This window comes from Gopherus flavomarginatus, chromosome 2 (genome assembly GCF_025201925.1).
Source record: "Gopherus flavomarginatus isolate rGopFla2 chromosome 2, rGopFla2.mat.asm, whole genome shotgun sequence".
In the NCBI taxonomy this organism is placed as follows: Eukaryota; Metazoa; Chordata; order Testudines; family Testudinidae; genus Gopherus; species Gopherus flavomarginatus.
The window spans coordinates 257747488-257775206 of record NC_066618.1 but is presented as its reverse complement, the minus strand read 5'-3'; the positions used below and the strand labels follow the sequence as shown (position 1 = coordinate 257775206).

The 27719-nt window shown below is 41.0% G+C and overlaps 1 protein-coding gene across 1 annotated transcript in view; it reads right to left on the bottom strand.

Moving 5' to 3' along the window:
• LOC127045068 (neural-cadherin-like) overlaps positions 1-27719 on the bottom strand; it is a 65348-nt gene that overhangs the window by 8956 nt on the left and 28673 nt on the right. Inside the window, exons 10-26 of the mRNA XM_050940486.1 lie at positions 25088-25260; positions 24781-24948; positions 23577-23826; positions 21044-21171; positions 19585-19771; positions 19190-19333; positions 17095-17378; positions 14492-16109; positions 10367-10460; positions 8687-8871; positions 7878-8110; positions 6419-6696; positions 4509-4723; positions 3980-4107; positions 2680-2807; positions 2427-2550; positions 2146-2326 (exon numbers count right to left, since the gene is read on the bottom strand). Of these exons, the coding sequence (XP_050796443.1) occupies positions 2146-2326; positions 2427-2550; positions 2680-2807; positions 3980-4107; positions 4509-4723; positions 6419-6696; positions 7878-8110; positions 8687-8871; positions 10367-10460; positions 14492-16109; positions 17095-17378; positions 19190-19333; positions 19585-19771; positions 21044-21171; positions 23577-23826; positions 24781-24948; positions 25088-25260 (4518 nt within the window). The remainder of the gene's footprint in view (positions 1-2145; positions 2327-2426; positions 2551-2679; positions 2808-3979; positions 4108-4508; positions 4724-6418; positions 6697-7877; positions 8111-8686; positions 8872-10366; positions 10461-14491; positions 16110-17094; positions 17379-19189; positions 19334-19584; positions 19772-21043; positions 21172-23576; positions 23827-24780; positions 24949-25087; positions 25261-27719) is intronic.

Below are 27719 nucleotides of genomic sequence, written 5' to 3'. Positions count from 1 at the left end.
AGCCAAAAAAGAGATCTAAAGACCAATTTTGAAACTTAAAAGCATCAGTGGGGTTTTTATTTTGTTTTAAAGCATGGAGAGAGACAAGAGCGGATGTCAGGGAGACGAGTTTCATGTTGCAAAATTTGCCACAGCGAAGGCCCAAGTAGTGGGTGAGGTGGGAGGCAATGGTAGAATCCCTAATATACGGCTGTATCACAGCACAGAACCAAGGCAAGGCATAGGGAGGTGGTATCACATACAGCCAGGATTTACATCTTTGAAAAGGTTATTAAAAACTAATCTGGTACCTTTTAGCCTGCCACTGTTCTCACAGCAGTGAAAGGTTCCCCCAAAAGCTATCTTGTGTGAGAATGGCTACTTTCTATTATATTCTTGGGTAGCTTTGTGATAATGGATTATTGCTGTTTGTGTTCTGGCACATCTGTGAAGGAGTCTGTGAATCAATGTGGCTGCACTTGTGAGCTGCTAGATCATATTCCCTAGTTTGTCTATGAGAATGTCAATGTGGGTCTGTGGTGAAAGCCTTACTGAAAAGATATATCACTTCTACTCCTTCCCCTCATCTACTAGGCCAGTAATCGCGCCAAAGAAGGGAATATAGTTGATTTGTCATAATTTGTTCTTAACAAATTCATATTGCTATTATCTATCACCTTATTATGCATTAGGTGCTTACAAATGGATTGCTTAATAATTTGTTCCAGTATCTTTCCAGGTATCAAAGTTGGACTGACTGATCTATAATTCCCCAGATCCTCTTTGTTTCCGATTTTAAAGATAGGTGCTATGTTTGCTGTATGAATGGGGAATGTTGGAATAGGTGGAGGGAGGATTGGGAGATACAGAGAACCCCTAGTGGGGGATAGGGTTGGAGGACTGTGGTATGGGGATAAAAGGGGAAATACAGCCCCTGGCATTTTGGGGCAAATGGGGAATCCTGGTCTGGGGCACACAGTGCTGACGCCATGGATGTCTGAGGGGAAATGGGAACCAGGGTGCACACAGATTCACGGATATGGGAGAAGAATGGGGGGAACTGGTACAAGAAGAGGAGGAGATGGGAGGCAGACAGACACCTGGCAGGAAAGAGACTGGGGGGATTGCAGGGAATCCCTGAACTAGAGGAGGATGGGAGTGTGGCACACAGAGAGCTTGGGCTCTGGGGTGGGTGGGAAATGGAGGAATGCAAGGAGCCCCTGAAGTGTGCAATAAGCTCATCCTACACAAGCTATTAACGGTGCGACCCCCATTATATTTTCCCATGGACCTAGCAGAGAAAGCACAGCACAATTACTCTCTACAGTAGCTGTGGTTCTTCAAGATGTGCTGCCAACAGCAATTCCACTCCATGTGCACTCCCCAAGCTCATGAGATCGGATTCTTTTGAATAGCATTATCTGTTGGGGCTGAACTGGTGGCCCCAGCCATCTTGTCCCTTCCCACAGCTGAGTGCACAGGAGACAGTGGCTGAAACCCACTCTCAGTTCCTTTACCAATGAGAACCTCACAAGAACAGAGCTCTGATTAGCAACTCAGTGGGAGCGTGAGTCGTGGCACCTGTGTGGACAACATCCTGAAGAGCCACAGTTATTGGAGAGCAGTGACCATTCTTTCTTCAAGTGATTGTCCACATAGATTCCATTCTTGGTAACTAACTTGGACTTTCTACAGATCACATGGGAAGTGTGGCAGCGCAGGGGGATTGAACCTGTATCTCCAAGATAGTGACTTAACCCTTTGTCATCCTTCCTCTTGCCTACAGCCATCAAGGATGCTGAAAGGTGCAGTATTAACTGCACTTTGTTTTAGAACAACAATCAGAAACTTGAAACAAATGGGGGCATGAGCCACAGAGAAACTGCAAATCCTCCCATCTCATTCCCAGTCAGATGTTGCTCACAGAATGAAACCACAAAAGAGGTAAATGAAGTCCTACAAAGACCCTCATTGTGACACTTCCTTTGTGCAACATAAGTACTTCAATATCTACAAGTCCAAACCTTTCACAGAGCAAGGCATTGCATTACTTAGCCACTGGCTCCAACCAACTGCTATCAAATTAAACAAATTCTGTACCATGGTATATCTGTTGCCTATTCCCAAAGATTCCCATGATTCATTTCTCCCCAAGACTAACTGTACCTTTTGTACATTTTGATCCAGCGTATCCAGGGTAACAGCCACAATTAAAAGAGCCCCATTCACCAATGCACTTGCCATGAATACCACAGGAGAGGACCCCAGCTCTGTGACACATTTCATCAGTCATAGTACAGCCTGGCACACTGTTTAAGGACTCTGCAGGATGCTCCAAATCATAGACCTAGAAAAGGAGGGGGAAACCACCTTAGGCAGCTGCAGTTAAAAATATTGCCCCAAAGAACGATTGCCTCGTACCTTGCTGTCAATGCTGACACTCGTACCTTGCTGTCAATGATGACATTCCGTATACAGCCAACAAACCCCTTGAAGTGCTTTTGTGAATTACGGTATGGCAAGGCCTTCTTAACTCCACCCAGCTGTAAGGGTTGATGAACGTTGAGGAACCTGCCGGCATTTGAGGAGGAGGGGAAAAAAGGGAAGAAAAGTAGCAGTTAACCTAGATTAACAGTAACTTGGTGTTTTTCCTTTTCTTCCTTCATTCTTTTGTGGTTGTGTTATCTGTTTTGTTTTTACCTCTCATTTCCTGGAGTCTCTTCTGAAACTTCGCAGGCAGACGGATCCATCTGGGAGATTTCCTTACGGATTCCATCGTCATCTTTAACTGAAACATTTACGCAGTGGTCAAGAATCAGCTGCACTTTCTAGAATGGAAAATGCATTACATTAAAGATCAAATTGTTTTTTAATTGCAGATTTTACACCACCTACACAAACAGGCCAGTGCCATTAACAAGTTAAAATGCAGGAAAACTGTATTAACATAATAATGAGTTTTTACCTGCGGAGTTCATAGGTGGGTAATTATACATTAGCATTCCTATTCTATAGATGAAGAACCAGACACAGAAGTTTTGATTCTCCTCTGTGCCCAAACAGAACTGTGGGTACCAGGGCGGGCTCTACTCTTTTTGCCGCCCCAAGCAGCGCGCCGAATTGCCGCTGCTGACGGCGGGGGCAGTCCATGTGCCGTTAGGGAGGCACGCGTGTTTCCGCGGCGGCGGCAATTCGGCAGCAGCTTCTGTCTTCAACCGGAAGAAAGAAGCTGCGTTGCCGCGGACAGCTGAACAAAGAAGCTGCCTCCGAATTGCCGCCACCGCAGAAACGCGCGTGCCACCCTAACAGCACATGGACTGCCCCCACCGTCTGTGGCGGCAATTCAGCACGCTGCTTGGGGGAAAAAACACAGGGACTGCCGCCCCTTGCAGATTGCCGCCCCAAGCACCTGCTTGGAATGCTGGTGCCTGGAGCCAGCCCTGGTGGGTACAATGAAAAGCAGAGGCTGATCAAGACTCCAGGAGTTTCAGCTACCTGGTCACTGGTCCCTCCCCCTCCCTCTCCGTCTCCCTCTCCCCTTCTCAGGTTCCAGGACAGACAGTGGAGTTACCTCCACCAGTTTCAGATCAGCAGAGATTACCCTTGCACAGAAGAAATTCTTCAATACAATCTCCAGTCTCTTTAGCCTCACTTTACTCCATGTAAGTGGCATAATTTAAATTGGTGGACCAGAGTCCAGCCCAGAGCAATGAAGGAATTTGCCGCAGGTCACTCTAACAAGTCAGGAATGGAATATGACTAATCAGATTACCCCAGCCCTGTGGTACAATCATTAGGCAATGTTGCCTCCCTGACAAAGAGGATGGGAGACAAATCTGAAAGTCTGTAATGCTGCTGAAGCTGCTGCCATGGCCATTGGGGGTGGGATAGGGGACACAAAAATATCTAGTCAGACACTATATTAAAAGCAGGAATCTTATCTTCAAATGATATTCAGATAGAAGAACCAAAGGTTTTACAGGGTTGTTTTTATACTTGCCTTTCCATCACTTATAATTTTTATATTATGCCAGCGGCGATCTGCAACATTAACTTTCTGAGACAACTGCAGGAAGAGTACCCCAGAGCCATGACTCAGAGTCAGGGATGGGACGCTGTCAGAGAGCTCTGGAAAAGAAACAGTTATTGAATAAGCCTTCTCCTGTCCAAAAGTCAACCACATATGTATTAAAATCCACATGAACTAAAAACTACCAACTCAATTTCAGTTTAAGGAGTTTATTAGTGTGAATGACATGCAGATTAGCGCTGTCCCAGATATCATGAGTCTTTTTAAACTGCATTTTTTCACTAGTATTAAAACCACTTAGCCTGCAGGGAAGGAATAACAGTACATAGAATGAACTTGAAGTGCTGGTAAATTGTTTTGAATGCTCCTCATTTGCCAAGAACATTTATTTTTTTTTCTTTTTTAAGAGAGAAAGTACACAACAGTAAATAAAAACCTGAGTTGTACATGCATGCATGCATGAACTCACGCAGACAATGAATCTGTTAAAGCTTTTAACCTAAAGCAATGAAGTCTTCCACTTCTCCAGGATGACCATGTGCTAAGGGTCCATTGTACAACAGAAGGCCATCAGTCACGTCAGTAATAAACTCCAACGAGATACGGCTCTCAAAGCAAGGCTTGATGGGAGGGAACCAGGCATAACCATGCCCTCTGAAGGTACGTTTTGTTTGCTGGCAGTCAGGCCCATCAAAAGTTGCAGGGCATTTACAGCTTCAAGAGTAAAGAAAAACTTTAATTTGTTTTTTCTCCAAGCTGAAAACTCAGAATATAACCCTTAAGGAAATGATCCTTAATATACAGCACAAATTATGCTAACTCACACTAATGAGTGGGGGCCCCCTGCAGATCACCACATGGAGAACAAACAGGTGAATAATCACAATCAAAGCTTATGCATCAAACTGTACTTAGTTCATTTATTTTTACAAGCTGTTTAGTTTTAAGTAATACTGCACATTATGTACATAAAGGATTTTTTGTGAAAAAATAGTTAAGCCACTGTAATATATAAGTTTCAGAGTGGTAGCCATGTTAGTGTGTATCAGCAAAAAGAACGCGGAGTACTTGTGGCACCTTAGAGACTAACAAATTTATTTGAGCATAAACTTTCGTGGGCTAAAACCCACTTCATCTGATGAAGTACTCCTCGTAATATATAAGGCCTCGCAATACCCTTCTGCTATTAACTGTTTAATATCACACAGAGGGCGAGAGAGAGGATTTCTTGCTGGTTATCAGATTTGTGGATTATTGTGAATATATTAGTATAGTACCTCAAATGTGCTGGATGCTATACACACAGGATGAGAATCCCTTCTCTCAAGAGCTTACAGTCGAAACAGGAAAAACAGATGAATGAAGCAGGGAAAGGGATACAACTTACAAGCCACTAGGGTGATGGCAAGCTCACTGTTTTGAAATATTTAATTATATCTGTTTTATTTATATTTACAAAAACATAGATGTGAGAAGCTTTTTTCCATGGAGGCTCAAGAGATTTTAATGGGAATAAGGTATGGTAGGAATACAGATTGTGGGAAGGATTGTTAATGGGAAAGAAGGATAATGGAAGAGAGGAAGATTGGGCACCAGTTGTACTATTCAGTTCCTATACACTACAGTACCTGAAGAGACAGGTGGGGAAAAGGGCAAATCCCTACAAATGACAATAAAGGAAATGTGTGTGGGGGAATCTATTCATAGGCCAAGTCTCTAAAGTGAGTGAATGATAATGGCAGGAGGCTGTGAAAAGACTGTGTTCCTCTGTAGCAAGACTGTTCCATGTTTAATACATTTGAGCAGCATATTGGAATTGGATGTGGGCTTTACCATGGACAGGGTCTCTGCAAGTTCAGTTAAATACCTTGATTTGCACTGTCACCTCCTGCAAGAACTATTGGGCAGTTGCTGCTGCCTTTCCACCGCAGAGATAGTTAAGTGTAAGTGAGGGGTGATGTAAATCTGCACACACACTTCGGGATCAAGGTATGTGTGTGTATTACTCTTTCCTCACTTCCATGTTTGACAATATGCTGGGTATTAAAGATTAGTCATTAAAAATACAAAAACATGGAAAGTGAGGGGTTTGTGCCTGCGGGAAGAGTTTGTGAGTAACATGCTGTGGTACTGTTTGAAGTGACTGACTAATAGATTGCACAAACTTCAGCTTCTCATACCTCCAAGTTAAGGGAGGCCAGTGCACCTTTCATGCTTTCTGCTTTTTGAGGATTATGATCCTAAGAAGCCATCAACAAGGTGAGAAATCTGTTGGCATGAACAAAATCAAGTACATCCAGCCAGATCTGCCTTTTGAGAAGTGATGAATGTTGATTTGCTTCTCTGAGCCCCTTTCTCACCCATTTTGAGTCGGAAGAAGTTCTGAGCAGCATGAAAAGTTTTACTAACCTGTAGCCCAAGTCAGTGTCTATACACGTGCCACCATTGAGACATGGGTTTGTCCGGTATGAGGAGCAGAAAAGGTGCTGGCTTTCTCTAGCTGCACAGGTGCATTGGGCACTATTCAAGATCGTCACGGACGCCAGTGAGACACTTCCAGCAGTAGTTATTGTGGGGACATGACTATAATTGTACTTGCTGACACATCCAGTGCTATGAGTGCAGTTCGCAGTCACACACCCATCTATGCCAATCTGGGTGATGCTTATATCCAAGATGATTTCCAGCTGGAGAAGAAAGTTAGTTTTATTAATCTGCCTCTTCCTGTGGGAAGAAGCTTAATGTTGAAGACAGTGTGAGAATCACAGCCCCGAGAAATCAAAATCTTATTTATCCACAGAACAGGTAGAGCCTGAGCAGTAGCAGTGAGAGTGTCCCTGCCAGTGCACCATTAACCTGCCTACAGACCTCACCCACTATCCATAAAAGGGTAGCTCCATCGTAGTATCCATTCAGTCCTCTGCCTCCTTACTGGGACTGTTTTAACTTGAACTGACTGAGAATTTATTAAATAATTTGTGAAGAATTTCACTTTTTTTTTTTTGAGCTGAGTAATTTTATTTCAGCTTTTATAACAAAAGATCCCAAATACTTGCTCTCTCTCTTTGTGACCTGGACACTTGCTCTCTAAAATCAGACTGAGATTAAATAGTTGTAAAGGACAACAACAGTAAATAGACATGATCCTGACGGCAAGAGGATCCAGTCCATGTTGCATTGCCAAAGCGCATCCTCCCAACGCAGCAAGTCACTTAGCTGCTTATTAGATTTTATTTGCAGGAGTGTGTTTTGGTGTGTTTAATTTTCAGCTCACATTTTTTTCTGACGGGAAAAGGTTATTTTATCACTCTGCTTTCTTACTGTAGAAAGATGGATCTTTTGACTGAGCAATTTTGTGAGTTCTAATTACTGAACATTTCAATACATGGGCCGAGGAAATAAAGCAAAACATCAAGAACCATGTGCACAAAAAAACCCAACCATATGCATCAGTTATGGAGGATTTCATAGTCTCTGTAGAAGATATGTGTTCTAAAACACATACTCCTAAAGGAAGTACAGTATTCCAAGGGCAAAATAGTCAAATTTGGGTGCCTAAAGTTATGCAACTAAATGAGTGGCTTGACAATCCGAGGCACTGAACACCCTCAGCTCCCATCAAAATCTGCCACTCTGAAAATTAGCTCATAGTATTTGGATGCCTAAATATGGATTATGGGTCTGAACTTTAAGCATCTATATCTGAAACTTTTGGCCAAACTAATAAAGAAATATTTTGCTCAGTAAAGTCAAATATTGCAATATACAATCTTTCCCTCTCTCAGAAAATCAATGATTCTGTGCAAACATTTCTACTAGATTATAGATGCAAGTTTTTAATTAACTCAATGAGTTGAAAGCCACATACTCGTGCTTTGGACACTGCCACGTTGCCGTTAAGTTTTTCTGCTTTATAATATGGTGGTCCAGAAACTGTAAACCAAACATCAACCACTCGGGTTTGACCTGGGGTGTTCAAGACACTGAAAATGTGGACATTTTCGAGTTGAGCTGGTATGATTTCTGAAAGTAGTTTCTTCATTTGGTTGTATTTACTTTCTCTCTCAGAAGACTGAGATATAAAATCCTCTGCGGTGATATCTGTAACAAATAATTTAAAAAATAATACACTCATCTTTGAGATTGAGCAGAATCATATGACGTTCAATTATAATGAGAGCAGCAGAGACCAGAATAGTTAAGTTTGCATATCTGATTCTATTCTTGTGGCACTGAGAGACTTTTCACCTTTGGGCTCTGAAATTTTTCATACTGGTTTCTGCTCAATGGTTTGCACGGTGGGGCTTATTTATTCAGTCATTACATTTATTTTATTTCTCTTTAAATCAGGAATACCTTTAGAAGGATTTTTTTTTACTAGAGTTGTTCAAACAAATTCTATTTGTAATATAAATACATAGTTGCATTGTCAGTGTGGAACTTGTGGATCTTATCTTTGTTTTACCCTAGAATGCAGCATTTATTGCAGTGTCTTCTAACCCTCCTTTATGTATTAGGGGAAAAAAAAAACCAGAGCATGTGTACATTTTTCAGATCTCTACTTAGAGGAATATTAAGCATATCCAACACAGATATCTAATAATTAAGCAGACACTAATAAGAGTTCAGAGTTACACAGCACTAACATAAAGGGGCATAAAAAAATACATTTTTTACCATTTATTCGTATAGACCCAGCATTACGGATGGCATCATCTTTGATTTCCTTCACAACCACCTTTACTGTCGAGATCACATCTGGCCAGATTCCATCAGTAACTTTCACTCTTACATTGTAAATTCCTGTTGGGGTACCCTCTTTAATACTCAGCAAACCTGAGTTATGATTGAGGATAAAGTACCTGCAACAGAAATTATGTGAAAGGAAAAGGCAAAGAATAAGCTCTATTCAATCAGGTCAAGACCAGATTTTGTGGAGAATTCCCCTGGTGTAAAGCTGACAAGCATAACAGATCTACCCCCTCACCTCAGGTGAAAAGAGAGCGAGGAGCCAGGGTATAGCAGAACTCTGTTACACTTATCCTCCATTGGCCTAAGGCCTCTAGAAACTCCAAAACTGTGGCATAAACTAAAGCAGGACTCCAAGTTGCTCTAACTCTGTCTGGTGCTGGGTGGCACAGAGTTGGGGAGCCATCTCCTTTCCAGTGCTTCTAAACAGAGCTCAGATACAGTGCAGAATTGAGCCCTTAGTGTGTACACAAGGCCATAGTCAAAGATCTGCATATTCTATAGCAAAGTTGACCTAAATTCTATAGCAAGATGCCTGGTTCGGCAGCAGCTTCATTAAAATAAAAAAAAAATTATGCTACCTCCTAGCTGCTAGCAGACTACCACCCTGAGGGTGTGCTGCACACTCTCAAATAATATGTAGTATCATGGCCTGCCTCTGTTTACCTTTCCCTGTGGATCAAAGATCTCGTTGGTCCTTGCACGAAGGACTTTGCACTATGTCACTAGACTGATGTAGCCGTATGAATGCAAACCCCTAGTATAGATGCACTGGTATAAAAAAGGTGACTTGCAGCAGTGCAGCTCCCCTCTGCCAAAACAGCCAAGTTGCACTGTTGCAAGTCACCTCTGTTCTGCACTGGTGCAAACCCCATCAATCTAGCTACACAGGTGCAAAAGCTCCCAGTGTAGACAGAACCTCAAAAACTAAGTGGGGGCACCAAAACACCACTTCTCCAGGGGTGGAGAGGGTATTAGGGAACTATATTTATGCTGGGGACCAATGGCACTGGCAGGGACTATGGGATGGCATTCCAACTCGTTAGTCAGGTGTCTGTGCATAGTACAGGGTTCTTGACGGAGTGGGATCCCAAGCTGTCACGAAGGCCAAAGATAACCACTGCTAGTGAAACGTCCCAATCTAGCAGTTGTACCTCATTTCTGGCAATATTCAATTATCCCTGAAATTATTACACTGTCCCCTTTCCCTCACCCAAATCCCACACTGCAGCCACAATCCTTCTGAAAAAGGATGAAGGAATCCCAAGCCACCTCTGAATATACCAATGCAACTCCTTAATTGGCTAGTGAGGCTTCTGGTTGCCTGTGGAGTGATTAAAGGCACTCTGCTTGTCAGGGGATGCACATTTCACCTCAGAAATTGCTGGCCTAGGCAGCAGCTGACTGGGGAGCAAACTGGATCTGCTCATATGACTGTGTATAATGTGGCTTCCTCTGTAGGAGAGGGGTTTGGAGATCGTGTGCACACAAATTAGAGTGCACACAATACACTCTGGCACGTGAGTTCTCAGAGAAAGTTTAAATATTTTCTTTTTTTTGAAAATTTGTCATCTTTTTGGTCAGGTCATTATTTTCTCTTTAAAATACCTTGATGCTTTTTCTTCAAATTGATAGGTCTTGTGATCCCAGTCATCGTGGTCTGGTGCGTGAACTTGGCCCAGTACAGTTGTGGGTAAGATACCTATCATAATTAAACATATGAATGACATAACTAAAAGGTATCTGACATTTATACACACATATATAAACAAATATGCAATTATAATTTCGCTGGCTCTCCTTAACTCTAAAATCTTTGTCAGTACTTGGGATGGAATTAAAGGCAGCTCTGTAATGATTTATGAATACTGTATGTTGGCCTGGTTATTGGGGTGTTTTCTATATGAGGCTATTGGTTTAACTCAGGCTGTCCAGAAAAACAGGCAGGCAAGAAAAGAAGGGCTTAGGATAAGCTCTCTCTGAACCATTAGCTTTGATGACTCTGCTTGTCTCCAGTCAGCCTGCAAAACTGGTTTGGATCAGAACAGGAAAAGGCCCGCTGTGAACACAGAAGTTTAAAAGAACTGGATTAAAAAGGATACTCAAGAATGAGGCATTAATTGAGACAGAAACCCGGTGAAGAAGTTAGGCCGGCCTAGGTTACCATCAGGGGATGGTAAGACAGAAGGAAATGTAGAATGTTTTAAAAATCTTGTTTTCTCTTAAAGTGTTACTACTGCTAATACTTGTGCTTGAAGAAGGCTGTTCTGTCCCTGAATACCAGAGGAAGAACCACAGGTGTCTGAACTCAGATGGGCTTGGGGGATAAGAATGGTGGATACACTGGATACTATACCCCAGTGGGAGCACTGTACAATTGAGCCCTGAGATAAGTAAAGACCCAGAGCCCGACACTTGAAGTGATGTACTCAGAGAAACCAGAAAGGAGCCAGAGGTGCAGCTAGCCCTGTAACTGTAACAGTAGTTATTTGATAAATATATTTTGCAATAGCCATTATATAGGACATAAAATTATATACTGATGTTAAACCCCTGCAGTACCTGAACACAACAAGCAACATGAAATACAAAGCCTTCCTTACTTTATCATGTGTCACAACCTCAATGTATGTACGTCTTTTCTATTTAAATAGACTTAAGACAAAAAAGCCCCTCAGTTAAGTTCACAGGAGATGATAAAACAGAGCAATTCATCTTATGAAGTACAGCAAAGTGGTGTCCAAAATTTACTGTAATTAAGTTTGAGGAATACAATATTCCATCATTTCAGTCCAAGAACAGACCCTTGAGGACTGCCAGCAATGACCAAGGCCTTTTGTGCAATTAGCACCACACAAAAATTTCACTCTGTACATCAAACTAAACCTTATAACAAGCACACACCAAGTATAATAGCTGTCCAATACACTGGCGCTGTCTATATATAACCATCTTAGAACATATCATCATGTCAGCTCTACTACAGTATACCTAGGAAGTAGGGATGTCAAGTGATTAAAAAAAATTAATCACGATTAATTGCACTGTTAAACAATAATAGAATACCATTTATTTAAATATTTTTGGATGTTTTCTACATTTTCAAATAAATTGATTTCAATTACAACACAATACAAAGTGTACAGTGCTCACTTTATACACCTCTACCCCAATATAACATGACCCGATATAACAAGAATTCAGATATAACATGGCAAAGCAGCACTCAGGGGGGGCGGGGTTGCACGCTCCAGCAGATCAAAGCAAGTTCAATATAACGCAGTTTCACCTATAACATCATTATATCAGGGTAGACGTGTACTTATTTTTGATTACAACTGTTGGCATTGTAAAAAGACAAAAAAAAGTATTTTTCAATTCACCCAATACAAGTACTGTAATACAATCTCCATCATGAAAGTTGAACTTACAAATATAGAATTATGTACAAAAATACTGCATTCAAAAATAAAACAATGTAAAATTTTAGAGCTTGCAAGTCCACTCAGTCCTACTTGTTCAGCCAGTCACTCAGACAAATAAGTTTATTGACATTTTCAGGAGATAATGCTGCCCGCATCTTGTTTACAATGTCACCTGAAAGTGAGAACAGGCATTCACATGGCACTGTTGTAGCCCACGTTGCAAGATATTTACGTGCCAGATGCACATGCCTCAACTACCATTCCAGAGGACATGTGTCCATGTTGATGACGGGTTCTGCTTGAAAACCATCCACAGCAGTGCGGACTGACACATGTTCATTTTCATTATCTGAGTCAGATGCCACCAGCAGAAAGTTGATTTTCTTTGGCAGTTCGGGTTCTGTAGTTTCCACACTGAAGTCTTGCTCTTTTAAGACTTCTGAAAGCATGCTCCACACCTCGTTCCTCTTACATTTTGGAAGGCACTTCAGATTCTTAAATCTTGGGTTGAGTGCTGTAGCTATCTTTACAAATCTCACATTGATACTTTCTTAGCATTTTGTCAAATCTGCAGTGAAAGTGTTCTTAAAATATACAACAACATGTGCAGGGTCACCATCCGAGACTGCTGTAACATGAAATATATAGCAGAATGCGGGTAAAACAGAGCTGGGGACGTACAATTCTCCCCCGCGGAGTTCAGTCACAAATTTAATTAATGCATTATTTTTTTAAAGAGCATCGTCAGCGTGGAAGCATGTCCTCTGGAATGGTGGCCAAAGCATGAAGGGGCATAAGTATGTTCCAACCAATTTCCAAATACCAGCGTCCCCCTATACTCTGTATGTTGCCCCCAATGATCAATGCTGACGCTTCAAACTCTTTGTACCATCTTTATTTAAATATTCTCTAATAAACTTTTATATCTAGCACGTATATACCTTGCAATGCTGGCTACAAGAGTGCCATGCAAATGCCTGTTCTTTCTTACTGGTGACATTGTAAATAAGAAGAGGACAGTATTATCTTCTGTAAATGTAAACAAACTTGTTTGTCTTAGCAATTGGCTGAACAAGAAGTAGGACTGAGTGGACTTGTAGCCTCTGAAGTTTTAAAAACAAAACAATTTAAGTGCAGTTATGTAACCAAAAAAAAAAAAATCTACATTTGTAAGTTGCACTTTCAGGACGAAGATTACACTACAGTACTTGTATGAGGTAAACTGAAAAATACTATTTCTTCTGTTTATAATTTTTACAGTGCAAATATCTGTAATCAAAATATACACTTTGATTTCAGTTACAACACAGAATAAAAGATATATATGGAAATGTAGAAAAACATCCAAAATATTTAATACATTTAAATTGGTAGTCTCTTGTTTAACAGTGTGATTAAAACTGCAATTGTGATTAATTTTTTTGAGTTAATCGTGTGAGTTAACTGCGATTAATTGACAGTGCTACTAGGAAGTGAAGTCAAATTCCTCCTGATAAGAAACACTAGTTTGAGGGAATGCCATGTCACCAGAGGCAGAAAATGGGATCAAGGGAGGAGTAGTGGTTTGACACCACACAGATGCAAGCCCCACAGTTACAATATAACTTATTTATATAGTTTACTCTCCTTTGAGGCTTATGTAAGGACACTGTGGACTGCAAGAGATCATCAAGGATTGGGGAGCTGAGGGTCAGGGAAGGTGCCCTGCCTCATGATGGCTGCAATGAGCAAGGGAGGGCACAAAAAGCAGCAGCCATTGAAGATTTTTTTGTTTCCATTTTTGGGCCGTTCAAAGTTTGCATGAACTTTTCAGAGGGTACAGATGGTTCATATTCGGGTTCACATTTAAAACACTGATAGACAACATGCCAGATTAGTTTAACCTCACATTTCAAGCAATCTTTCGGGGTATTTGACTTGAATCCAGATCACAGCCCCCGACAACATTATTAAATGAACAACATCAGTATAAAATAAGTCAAGCTATTTTGTAATTAAAGGGAAACAAAACAGCATCTGAAAACCATTTACTTAAATTTTATAGAAGTGTACATAAGATAGAAGCCAATTACCCTCCTTCAGCTCCAAATTCAATCTCCTCCACACACCAACTGACTCCATCCCCTGGGAACAGACCTTACGCACCAAGTTTCAGTTCTAAATCAGAGCTGCACAGCTGCATTCCCCACCAAAATACTAATGCATCACAGAAAGCAGCTCTTGTGGAATAGGACAGATCTCTCCAAATTGCATGCCTGCTGCTCATGGTCTGAGTATAGCCTAGTGAAATAAGCTCCAAATCAATTACCATCATAGCAGTAGATGAGGCATTCCATGTAGCCAGCAGAATGAGGATGATCATTTCGGTCCCCAATATTAACAGTTAACGTGTTGGTGGAGCTCATAGGAGGAATCCCGCTGTCAGTAATCAGAATGGGCAGGTAAAACACCTTGTGTACTTCTCTGTCAAAAGTATGCAGCGCAGTGAGCAGTGCACTTCCATTGCTGAAATCCTGCAAGTTAAAGTAAGTTACGCTGCCAAAATTGCTAAGTAAGTGAAAGGAGAAAGGCCCTCCATTAGCAGCAGTGTCTCTATCTCTAGCGTATAACAAAGTAGAAGTCTCGTTCATTTGGACAATTTGTGGCGAAGCAGTGTTTTCCCAGACGACAGGGTTATACGGGGCCTCAAACTCTGGCCCATTGTCATTCACATCCTGCAGAGTCACAAGAACAGTGGCACTGCCAGTCAGACGAGGTTGTCCCATATCAGTGGCAATGACCACAAGGTGGTGCTGTGTCACAGTCTCATGATCCAGCAATCCTGCAACTACAACCCAACCATCATTACCCACCGAGAACTGTCCACTTGGGTCAGACCTGTTTATCAGGCGATACAAAAACCTTCCATTCAGCCCTGAATCTAAATCAACAGCAGAAACCTGTACAACTCTAGTGCCGAGAGGCACATCTTCAGCCAGAGCCATCACTTCATAGAATGGGGGATAAAACACAGGGGCATGGTCATTGGAATCCTCCACATAGATAACACAGTGAGCAATGTTGAAGAAATCGGTGTCTTCAGCTTTCACGGTCAGGTTAAACACCCTCTCATGAGGTTTCTCAAAGTCTAGGTGTTTCCGCAACCGAATAGCCCCACGTTTGTTGATTTTATCTGTCTCTATGGAGAATTTACAATCATCATCCCCATCAAGGATGCTGAATGTCACCACAGCATTTTCTCCTTCATCTCTGTCCGTAGCAGATACCATTGTGATCTCAGTGTTGATACTTGCATTTTCAGAAACAAAAGCCGTATACATCTTCCGTGTAAAGACTGGAGCATGGTCATTTATATCAGACACCAAAATGGTGGCGGTGCCTGTCCCAGTGAGTCCACCTCCATCCCTTCCTTCAACCACCACCAGATACTTATTTTCCTTCTCCCGGTCCAAGGATCCGAGCACAGTACAGATGGTGCCCGTAACTGGGTTGATTGAAAACAAGTTGAGGTTGATTTCATTTTGGACATTTTGAATAATTCTATAAGTTAATACTGCATTCTTCCCAGCTTTGGGGTCATCGAGGTCTATGGCATTCATTTCCATTACAGTGGTGTCTGCTGGGGAATCTTCAGGAACCTGCCCCACAAAGCAGCCCTCTGACATGCAAAGGAAAAGAGGTGGGTTGTCATTCACATCTCTGACCTCTATGATTACATCTGCAAAGCCAGTTAATCCCTCTCCATTTTCGTCTGTAGCAAGGACAAGAAAGCGCCACGTGGATCGCTTTTCACGGTCTAGCTTTTTGTTTGCATAGATCTCTCCTGTGTACTCGTTGATGCAGAACTCACTATTGGCCCCAGGTCCATGTAAAGAGTAGCAAAGTGCACTCTGGTCAGCTTCTTGATCAGGGTCAGTTGCAGAAACCTAGAACAAATCACAGGAGGGGTGAGAGAGAGAGAACTGGAAATTCATTGTACTTCTACTGCAAGCTGCAGTACTATGGAGGCCTACTAAAGAACGTGCCCCTATATGTTAACAGTTAAGGGTAAGCATCAGTTGGCTTGAGCCATCTGGGTCTTTCTGCAAAGGTTATAGCTGGGCTGGAGAAACAAGCTGATTGTGTTTAGGGAGACTAATGCATTCTGCGTGCTAGTGCCTTTGGAAAGAGGGGGGAAAATATGCAGGAAAAGTTAAGTGGAAGTGATAGTAAATCAACTGAACAAGTATTTGCAATGAGATCCAGTGGAATTTGAACTAGAGAAGCAAATAGAAATTGGTTCATAGGCGCAGACAGGAGGGGTTAGAAACTGGGCAGGATTTGGGTCTTGTCTTCCTTATACTCCTCTGATGGGGAAATCACCATCTATATTCCTTAGCACTTCCATAGTGTCTTCCCACCCAGAGATCTCAAAGAACCTTACAAATATTGATGAACATCCCAGTAAAGTAGGTATGTACCCCCATTTTACAGATATGGAAATGAAGTCAGAGACAAGAGTAAATGATTTTCCCAAGGTCACAAAGGAAGCCTGTGACAGTTGAGAAGAGAAAGCTGATCTTCTGACTTTCAGTCCCATGTCTCAACCACAAGTCTATCTTTCCTTTGCACTTTTCTTACCATGGGTCAGTAGGTTTGTTTACATTTATACTGGCCAGTAACTAAGTTTATTATCCAATTCCAGCCACCACATATTTTTGTTTAATCTATTCTATAAAAAGAGTGTAAATAGCTGGAAAACATAGAAGACAGAAAGATACCAGAATCTTACAAATTCCAGGTGTCAAGGTTCCCCCTCTTCCGACAAGTTCTGGCTCCCAGTAACTGATGTAACTGTCAAGCTGAATAAAAATTTAATTTACTATTAAATACCCCCCCCCCCACCTCTCTGCTTCATGCAAACTGATTTACCTTTAGAACCAGAACAGGCAGATCTGTAAGTTCCTCCAAGACACTGGCATGGTACTCATTGTTAGTGAACACTGGAGATTCATCGTTCTTATTGATTACACTGATGGCAACGAGTGTGTGATTCTCCCACTTCCCATCAGAGGCTACAATCCGGAGCTCATAACGCTGCTCTTGTTCATAGTCCAGACACTCAGTAATGAAGATGGTTCCCAGTTCGGGTTCAACATCAAAAGCTCCTTTCACATTTCCTGATGTAATCTGATACCTCAGTTTGGCATTTGCACCTGTATGAAACAGCAAATGTTTACTTACTGCTAGTACTGAATTCCACACCATACCTCTCAAAGCACTCAGTAAAGCTGCAGCAGACATTTATTAACGGGATGCGTAGTTTGACTTTGACACAATAGGCCAAAGTTTTCAAGAGACAAGCACTTGTATTATGCCTTAACAAAAAAGTAATCATGAGTGATGTGGAGAAAGTACGTAAGGAAAAGTTATTTACTTATTCCCATAATACAAGAACTAGGGGCCACCAAATGAAATTAATGGGCAGCAGGTTTAAAACAAATAAAAGGAAGTTCTTCACACAGCGCACAGTCAACTTGTGGAACTCCTTACCTGAGGAGGCTGTGAGGTCTAGGACTATAGCAGCGATTAAAAGAGAACTGGATAAATTCATGGAGGTTAAGTCCATTAATGGCTATCAGCCAGGATGGGTAAGGTATGGTGTCCCTAATCTCTGTGTGTCAGAGGGTGGGGGTGGATGGCAGGAGAGAGATCACTTGGATCATTACCTGTTCGGTTCACTCCCTCTAGGGCACCTGGCATTGGCCACTGTTGGTAGACAGGATACTGGGCTAGATGGACCATTGGTCTGACCCAGTACAGCTGTTCTTATGTTATGTTCTCATGTTCTTAAGTAACTGTAGTCAGAAACGTGTATGTGAAAGTGCGAGTAAGACAGAGAGAAACAAATAACTGCAGAGTTCTGTGTTTGTAAGCACAGTTATATGTACAAGCATAGTTTGCAAGTAGAAGTTAGGCAACGCTTTTGTTGATTAATTTTAGCCCTACCGGTCTAATGTGTATTCATTTCCTGATACTGGAAAGAATGCAGTGTTATTAAAGACCAGAAGCTATTTCTGTTTAATAGTTTCCCCTGCCCTCCCCCCTCCCCGATGTTAAAGCCAAACATCTGTTGTTGCTACACTCTCATTTTTATTTTTAACCACCAGGTGGTGCTAAAATCTCAAAAGAACAGCAAGGTTTCAAAAGACCATTTGGTTTCAAAATATATTCCATCAATATGATCCTAGTTATTTTCTTTTGCATTGTTCAAAATGTTTGGAAACATGGGAAAGTGATAAGCTATTGTTCTTTGAAAAGGAAAAAAGGAAGAAACATGATAAGATGCTAGATACATTGAAGCGGTTTTGGTTGTTAGAATCAAGTTCACTCCACTTGGCACAGGGGCAAAGAATCATTTTCTATACAGAATACATAAGCTCTTAATAGAGGAGGGGAAACCTTTTCAACCTTTTAATTTATTCTGAAATGTCTTACCCATATATTACTGAAGTGACATGAGCAGCAATTGATAGGAGTCAAAAAACAAACAAAAACCCTGCTGTATTTCAGATGTTTGAACATGAAAGAGTTAGGTCCCAGTTGTAACCCACCTATCAAAGTGACTAAAGTTGTTTTTTTGAAAATTCTCAACTCCAGCAGTATGCTCCATGCTCTCTCCTTTCTACTCCACCAACCAGACTAAGAGGGGCATTTAGCACACCACTACTGAAGAGAAGAATTGTGAGGATTTAAATGTCTGTTGTTCTAAAATAAAAGGATCACCAGCATATTGTTATTCTACGAAGTGGAAACTTGAGTAAATTACTAAGAGTTCTTGACACGTTTACGCCAGAGAGATTCTTCTCCTCTCCAAACTATTGAAAGCTATTTAAAGTGTCTCCTTAATACAATCAATTACCAGATTAAAACAGAAAATCATTGGCTCACAAGAGAAACCATTATTATAGTTGATGCTGCATCACTCAAAAGCACTGAAAAATATAGGAGAAGTATGTTTACACACCTTCATCTTCATCATTTGCTGTTACTGTCACAATAGCATATCCAACTTCCTTGTCCTCCTCTATACTGATTTCATATACTGGGTGAGGGAAAGCTGGAGCATTGTCATTGACATCACTGACAAAAATCTTCACATATGCTGTATCTGAAAGGAGACATAAAATGAAAATTTAGATTACAGAGACCAGAGATAAAGTTACTTGTAGGATGGCCTAACCTATCCCTGAAGAAGAGCTCTGTGCAAGCTCGAAGGCTTGTCTCTCTCACCCATAAAAGTTGGTCCAATAAAAGATATTACCTCACCCATCTTGATTGTGTAACCTACCCTGACATTCCACGAAAAACTACACTTCTACCAATGGCAGTCTTACCTGGTATATAAACCATTATGTTTACCTGTGTTGGGCTGTCCATAAACACCAGGTCGAGCAGACTCTGCAGAATCCTGAGACTGAACTTCAATCAAATAAGAGCCTTTCTTCTCTCTGTCAAAAGATGCTTTGGTGGAAATAATTCCTGTCTCAGGATCAATGGTGAAGAACTGGTAATCTTCACTAAAGTCTTTCAATATTGAATATTGAACCTGAAGTTCAGAAATTTTATGTGAGGTTCCATGCATACCATTTCATGTGAGTGCTGTGTCCCCATCCTTCCTCAGCCCTTTCAAACTCTTTGCAAAATAATATTTGAAAAGGCTCTTATTTGAACAGACTGTCTTGAGGCCTTCTCTCAGTCTGAATACAAAGTTAGAATGCTTATATAAAATAACCCCTGATGTTCCTGGTAATATATAATTAGGACTTGTCAAAAAATTTCCATCAAAGTTGTTCTGAAGGAAAACTGAGCTTAGATTAAATCACATATTGCACAGAAACTTTGAAAACCAAAAACTTTTCAGCTGAAAATTTTCAGTTCTATGACAAAAAGTAAATTTTTTTCAAAGGAAAAATCCCCACACATTTCCCCACCAGTTCTATAGACAATATTTGCTACACAGTTTTTCAGTAACAACTTATGGTAGGTTAACAAGTTACAACAGGGTAACATGTTGAGAGTCAAAGTTCTCTCACAAGAGCCACTCTGTAGATTTTGAGGCAAAGGGTAATGAATGAGGCAGAAAAGGGAGAGCAGCACTTCACAATGCTGCTTGTCAGTTTACATTTGATCACTACAACAGAGCTGGCCAAAGAGCCACTCATGAGTTAAACATGAACAAAAAAGTTAAAAAATGAAGCCTGCAGCTACCCTGACAATTAATATGTTGGGGGCAGCCCACAGAGAGCACAAATAGCAGGATGCAGTGCTTCATCATGTCTCCAGTTCAAGTTGGGTCACTATGTGACATTACCTAGAGTCTCCTCCTGTCTGAGATGGAGCAGACCACATGCATCCTACCTACCCACCTATCTGTGGTACTTGTATGGTCCGTATCACTGTAATATCTGCCTGCCTCTTAATCTTTACTATCTTTATCCTCACAAAACCCGTTAGGTAGGGCAGTGCTATTATCACTACAATCAGCTGGGGAACTGAGGTACAGAGAGACTGTGACTTGCCTGAGGTCATGCAGGAAGCCAGTGGTATAATAGAGACTGATCCCAGATCTCCCATGCTAGTGCCCTAACCACTGGAACACCCTTCCTCTCCTTTTTATTTTATTTTATTTTTTTTACAAATCAGAAGCAGCTCTTAATAGTTAGGTAAAATTTAGCCAACCGGCTCAAAGAGGAAGGGAGAGGTGCCTGTGGCTCATTATTGTCCCATCTGCTACTTGTCTTTTCTCACTGTTTAATGCGTCAATGCTATTTAACAGATTAATATTGCTGAGAGAAAAAGAGTATGTAATAAGTTAAACCTCTCCATGTGGCCCAGAATCCAAGTCAGTTGCTAAAACCTGGGCAACAGATGTGCTAATAGCTGCTTCTTCAGGTACAGACACCTTGTAGGTAGAAGATGTGAAGAATGGAACATTATCATTGACATCTGCAGAGAGAGGAATTAAGACATAACGAGAGGAGGTTAAAATCTTAAAACTGTACCTTTTAAAAAACAAAATTAGCAGACTGCTTTGAAAAACTATCACAGAGTTCCTGCTAACATCCAGTCCTGTTTTCTACCTTCCCATTCTCAAGGCAGATGGCAGAAGCTCTTTTAATTAGAGTGATTGTGAGGTTTCTGGAAGATGTGATGCTGTGATTTCAGGTATTATGCAAGACACCGATTAACCTAATAACCTATTAACTTACTGATGCCAGAAGCTGGTATTCGTTGGCCCTGGTCCTGGCAAAGACTTACATACCTACTGAATAGCATTCAAGATTACCTACTGAAACCAATGGAACTGTTCAGATATCTAAATTTAAGATGGGACTAATGTCTGATAACGCAGACCTCCACCAAAATAAACTGGTTTTTACTTCACCCCTTTTGTTATTTTGATGAAAGCTTGTGTGCAGACCTGCCCTTGTCTTTGCAGGATCAGAGCCTTGGGGACCACTCCAGTGTCAGTAACTGCAGTTACGAACTGTCATTAGTTTAAAGAGATACTGGTCAACTTGAAATCCAGTCATTTTCAAAATACGGATTAAAAGTAGCTTCAGGTGCTACATTTGCACTGGACTCTTCCTCTGTTAATTTTTGCAGTTTTACAACCACATTTTTTTATTCTAAAAAACTTCTTTCCCCTGTTGCTGTGTGAAAGGCCAAAGAGAGGAGCTGACTAAAGTCAATTGATGAAACTGAAGCTACACCAAGTACTGTAAAACACAAAAAACAAATTAAAAACAGACAGGATTTTGCTAAATGTGTTCTATTCTAAATATTACTTGTAACAATAGTAGGTAAAACAGAGAAATGCAATTTTAAACATCTCTCAATGAATGAGACTGACAAATTCTTAGGGCCTGATCTTGGAAACACACGTTAAAAACTTTACAATTCTGAGACGGTCCCATTGATTTCAACATGTGCAAGTGCTTGTAGGATCAGGGCCTTACTGTGTTTGTTGGTATTACAGGCTTGCTTTATAACCCAGTTTTCCTGTATTCCTAACTCTCCATTGTGACAGACTATTTTTCACGTGTTATTTCAACAAACACGATCAATATACTTTCACAGTTTTAGTAAATGCATTCACTCATTGTTGAGTTGAGAGACTGGGGAATACAATCTCTCTCTCTGTGCATATAATGTGTGTGTATTTTTTGCATATGCACATATAAAAAGTGACTCATATTTTGTAAGTCAAGGCTTCCGGTAGCTAATTCCCACTTAAAAGTGCTTTAACTTGCATTCCCTTCCCACACCCCAAAATGAGTCTATTGTATAGAATTTTATGTTACTGGAAAATCATTTTTGTTCCTGGCCAAAATGAAGTTGCCATTAAACTGAGTTACAACACTGTTAATAGGACCATGGAACAATGTTACTAATGAATATTGATTTTGTGGTAGTTTGATTGTAATCTCTTTGGAGCAGAGAATGTTTTCATTTCAAAAAACATTCTCTGTTCCAAAGAGAGAGAGAGAGAGCGAGAGAGTGTGTGTGTGCGTGCGCATGTGTGTGGTGCCTAGCACAATAGGGCCCTGATCCTCGCTGTAGGTACAGGCCATTTCACAAATAAATAACAGTAGTTTTCATGTTGGTGTATTATGGACGAGCTCCATAGATTAACACGCTTTTCACTATGCAATTATGGTAGTGAAATCAGTAAAGATGAACGTTTTCATATCTTTTTCTGATGGCCCTGATGTAGAGAGGCAGAGTGGCCTCCCACTGACCCACAGGGGGAGGGACCACTGCTAACCAACTACACGTGTGTATGTAATACAAACTAACGAGGGACAAACAAGTAACATTTAATTTTAATCATTTGTGAAATTATATAGTAGGGTCTCTTTTCCTTAAAAGTGCAAAGGTATTTGGGTCTTTTTTTAAATTGGACAATTAACAATTATTAGGTACGCATTTTCGCTGTCCTGTTCCAAGAGTTAATCAATTCAGTAATTCCCAAATATCCCGAATATATAAAATACTTCCAATACTACTCTCTTATCTCACTAGAATTGGGACACTTCCTGGGCCATTTCTGGCATTAGGATTCCTTTATTATTATGCTTACATCGCACTGTATTATTTTTTAGTGCAGATATTTCTATATGAAGTGTATGTTTTTAAAATACCACATCCCACTTGTTAAATCACACTTTGTGGTATCTTCAGGTGAAAAGGCTATTTCTACTACTGCACAATGTCTCAAAATTCAAAGGAAATTTTATGCTGTTAAGTCCAGGCTTCATTCCATAATTTCTAGTACTGATATTTTAGAAATACTCTGAGTGCCCTTCTAAAATTACCTGTTCTAGTTACAGTAGTTCAGTGTTACTTACCTGTTATATTAATATAGACAGTGGTGAACGAAGCTAAAGGAATCATTGCTACGTTTTGTGCCCTGACTCTCAGAGTGAAAAACTTGGTTGTCTCAAAGTCAAGTGGTTCAGAGACTAGTAGAGAAGCAGATCCATCCACTCTGTTTGGCTTCAGGTAGAAACGAATAGGCATGTTAGTCTCTGGAACTTGACCCTCCTCCAGGTTATATGTAACCCTGGGATCACCAAGGGAGGATGTGGCTTTGACAGTCTGAAGAGAAAAAAAGTCACTGTATTTGTTTATGAAGTGCATGATTCTGAGTATTAAGATGTCCATTTGGGGGGTTGAGGTTGTGCATGGATGATGAGACAGACAGTTTGCCTTCATTCTGGAGATTTGTCTAATTTTTGTACTGCTTTTGCTGTGGTTCCAAGTTGTAATCAATATTAAATTTCCCTGCTCTGTAAATATGGCAATGGGTATGAACACCACCTTCAGGTAAAAGGAAATTTTTTCCCCAAAAGACATCCAACGGGGGATTACTATGAGGATCTCACTTTTCAGCAAGCTGTGCTGAGCCTGGCTGGGTAAAACAAACTTTTTCCAAGTGCTTGGATCTCATGCCTGGGAGATGAAGAGGAACTGTAGGAATCAATTAATAATTACAGAAAGGACTGCCTGGATTGAAGCAAATCAGTGTGTCCAGTTTAAAAACATGTTTGACTAAGAAAAACAAAAAATATACATTTCATCCTCTGCTGAAATACAGCAGAGCTACTCCATCACTAAAACAGCACTTGTAGATGGCACTGAAAATTGCAGGGAGAACTCAGAATGGAATCACTGAAGCTGGAATTTGGTCAGGACACCAGAATTAACACCTCAAGTTTTGTGAAAAATGCTCTAGAATTTTTAATATGGGCTAAGTCTCAGATTAGCAATGCATCCGAAAGATGCTCCCTCCAGGAGCACCCCTTGCTGGGGCACTGGTTTTACAAAGTAATAGAGAAGAGTGCTGCCTTCTGAGTCACGACATCTCCTGCAGCTTCTAGAATTTCCTTGGAGATATCCTATGTAAAGCTAAAAGCGCATAGCTTGTGAAATCTGATAGGATCACAGCGCAAGGTAGTAAAGGCATGTATATCCTTCTATATACACACACAGGACAGAAGGAAGGGAGAGGGGACTATTCCAGAGAGAGAAGGAGGTTCCCTTATAGCATACCATTATGTTGGTGTCACGAATGGTGTTCTCTGGGATTGTAGCCCAGTACCCGCTCTGTTCCCAATGTGGTGGCTGATTGAGTATGTTAGTAATAGTTACAGTCAGCTCCACCGTGCTGCTTCTGTTGCCTCCATCTGTTGCTACAATATACTGGCTGATTCGAGTTGTCTACAAAGTAGTTTTAACAAAAAGTTTAAGGAACTCTAAAAACTAATTTGCACAAATCAACAGATTGAGATTAACTTTCTGCCACATATTCCATGGGAAGAAAGCTGTGTTACATTCTGTATGACAAGAATCCTGTTACCTGGGAGATCAGATGGTTCACATACACCCAGCCGGTGCTGGGGTTGATTTGGAAGTATTCTGGCTGTTGCTGTAACATGGAATATACAATGGCAGCATTCACACCTTGGTCATCATCATGAGCTGCAGCACGGAGGAAACTTGTGCCCACTGGCGCGTCTTCACGGAGGAAGTCTTTTTAAAAAGGATGAGACATTTATTCTCAGCAGGCCTCATTCTCATGTATAATGGCAATATTCCTGGATCTGGCAATTCTAGAAGTGAAGGGGACACTTACGATTCTCAGCTCCAGGTCAGTGCTAAGATCACAGAACAGTGTGGCAGTATTTCCGGTTTACAGATCACTACTGCACAATCACATTGGCATCTGAGCTGTGAAACAGCCTAAAAGACCTACCTATATTTGTATGTGAACAGGGTTAGTCCTTCCTTTATACGAAGTGAACCAGTACTCCAGAGAAGTTGGTTTCACGTTAAACTAGAACAGGGATCAGCAACCTTTGGCATGCGGCCCACCAAGGTCAGCACCCTGGTGGGCCAGGCCAGTTTGTTTACCTGCCACGTCTGCAGGTTTGGCTGATAGTGGTGCCCACTGGCTGTGGTTCGCTGCTCCAGGCCAATGGAGGCGGCGGGAAGCAGCGTGGGCCGAGGGATTTGCTGGCCACCGCTTCCTGCCACCCCCATTGGCCTGGAACAGCAAACTGTGGTCAGTGGGAGACACGACTGGCCAAACCTGCGGACGTGGCAGGTAAACAAACCAGCCCAGCCCATCAGGGCCACATGCCAAAGGTTGCCGATCCCTGAACTAGAACTACCATCACTTTGTAAGTCAATACAATGCGTAAAATATCAGGGGTGTTTGTTCATCTAAAATAAATGTTGTTTTGATTATGCAGCTTTTAAATTATTGCAACATAAAAATATTTAAGTTTTCTCTGGGGTTTTCCCTACTGTATTATGTACTGTTATGAAAGCTGTTAAGTGAAGCACGTTTGTTGTTTCCTATTCTCATCTAAGTCACTTTCTTTGCCCACCAAAGTGTGACTGCCAAAGAATAAATGGCCTAGTCATGCCATTCTTACAAGTAGAAATATGTCCGGAAGTGGTTTGCTGTTACTGAAATAAAATAATAACAATGGAATTTATTACTAGTAAATACTGCAAGAGATTCTCAATTGTCCTGCAATAGATTTTATGTTCTGAGAATAGTATCCTGTTAAAATACATTGTACCAAAAGGTTCAAGCTGAATTGGAAATGCATTGTACCATGTGTTCCTGTTTGCGATAAGCACTTCTGTAACAATTACTAGGATGTAACTATTATATACAGTTAAACATTTGAGTACAGCCCCTTCCAGACATGTATGGATAATTAACAGTAATGAATTGTTTAAACCAAAGTATCTGAATAAGACCATAGTATATGAGAATAGAGCACCAGCAGTTACCAGTAACATTAGAAACCCATGACTAATTACATTTGATTTTGTTATAAAGAGAAGACAGTATTTTTAATTCCATGACGTACAAAACATTGATTGCTTATAGACAGATACTAGAACACAGTCAGAGCAGCCCCATGGCTCTGTTAGGAGAACAGTTTCCCAATCCTGAAGAAGTGCTTTTTGCTAGCTGGCTCCCCATATGAGGAAGGGAACAGGAAGCTTCCCAATCACCCATAAGCATCAGCATTATATTGAACTCAGAATTCAACCTCAGTTTTAGTGCTCATGAAAGACAGATACTGGTAGCACTGAATGAACAGTATGGTTGAAGGCACTGAGTCAGGCTCACCTTCAAACAAATATAACCCTCTCCTCCATCAAGACTTCCCTGTTCTGTTGTATAAAACTCTTACGTCACTGTTAGGACTTCTGTCCCATCATTCATTCTAAACTGAGTGGTGTGGTGTCATGCTTGCAAAGTCCACTCGTAGACAGGGAACATAGATACTGCTATATCAGACTGGACCAGTGCACCATATACACCAGCATCAAGTCACTACTCTAAGAATTATTTGGGGAAGGTCTATGGCCTACAGGTGGTCAGACTAGATGATTCCAAAGTCAGAAAGCACCACTGTAATCTGAGACTCTGACAGTGGCCAGTACAGATGATCCAGAGGAAGGTGTATGAAACCATGAAGTGGACAGCTATGGAAGAGCCTAACTTTCTCCCTAACCTCCTCCAAGGCTGGTTGATGCTGCGAAGCGTAATGGGTTATACCAGTTCTAGAACTCTTTGTTTCTTTCCCCTTTATTGACATATACGCTCATTCACCTCCAGTCCTTTTTTGAATCCTGCTAAACTCTTGGCCTCAATGATATACTCATGGCAATGATTTTTACAGGTTTTTTTTTTTAAACACAAAACTAAAGTATTTCCTTTTTATCAGAGATAAATTTGCTGCCTTTCAGTTTCATGGAATGTCCCCTTGTTTTTGTATTATGAAAGAGTGAAATAGCAGTGTCTCAATTTATCCCATTCATTGCTTTTTAACCCTTTATTATGCCCTTCTTCTATGGCTTCTCTCTAAACAGAACACTCCTAAGTCTTTTCACTCTCTCCTTCAGGTGCAAGTTTATCCATACTTCTAATAATTCAATGCTCATTTGAAATTCCTCCTTATCCT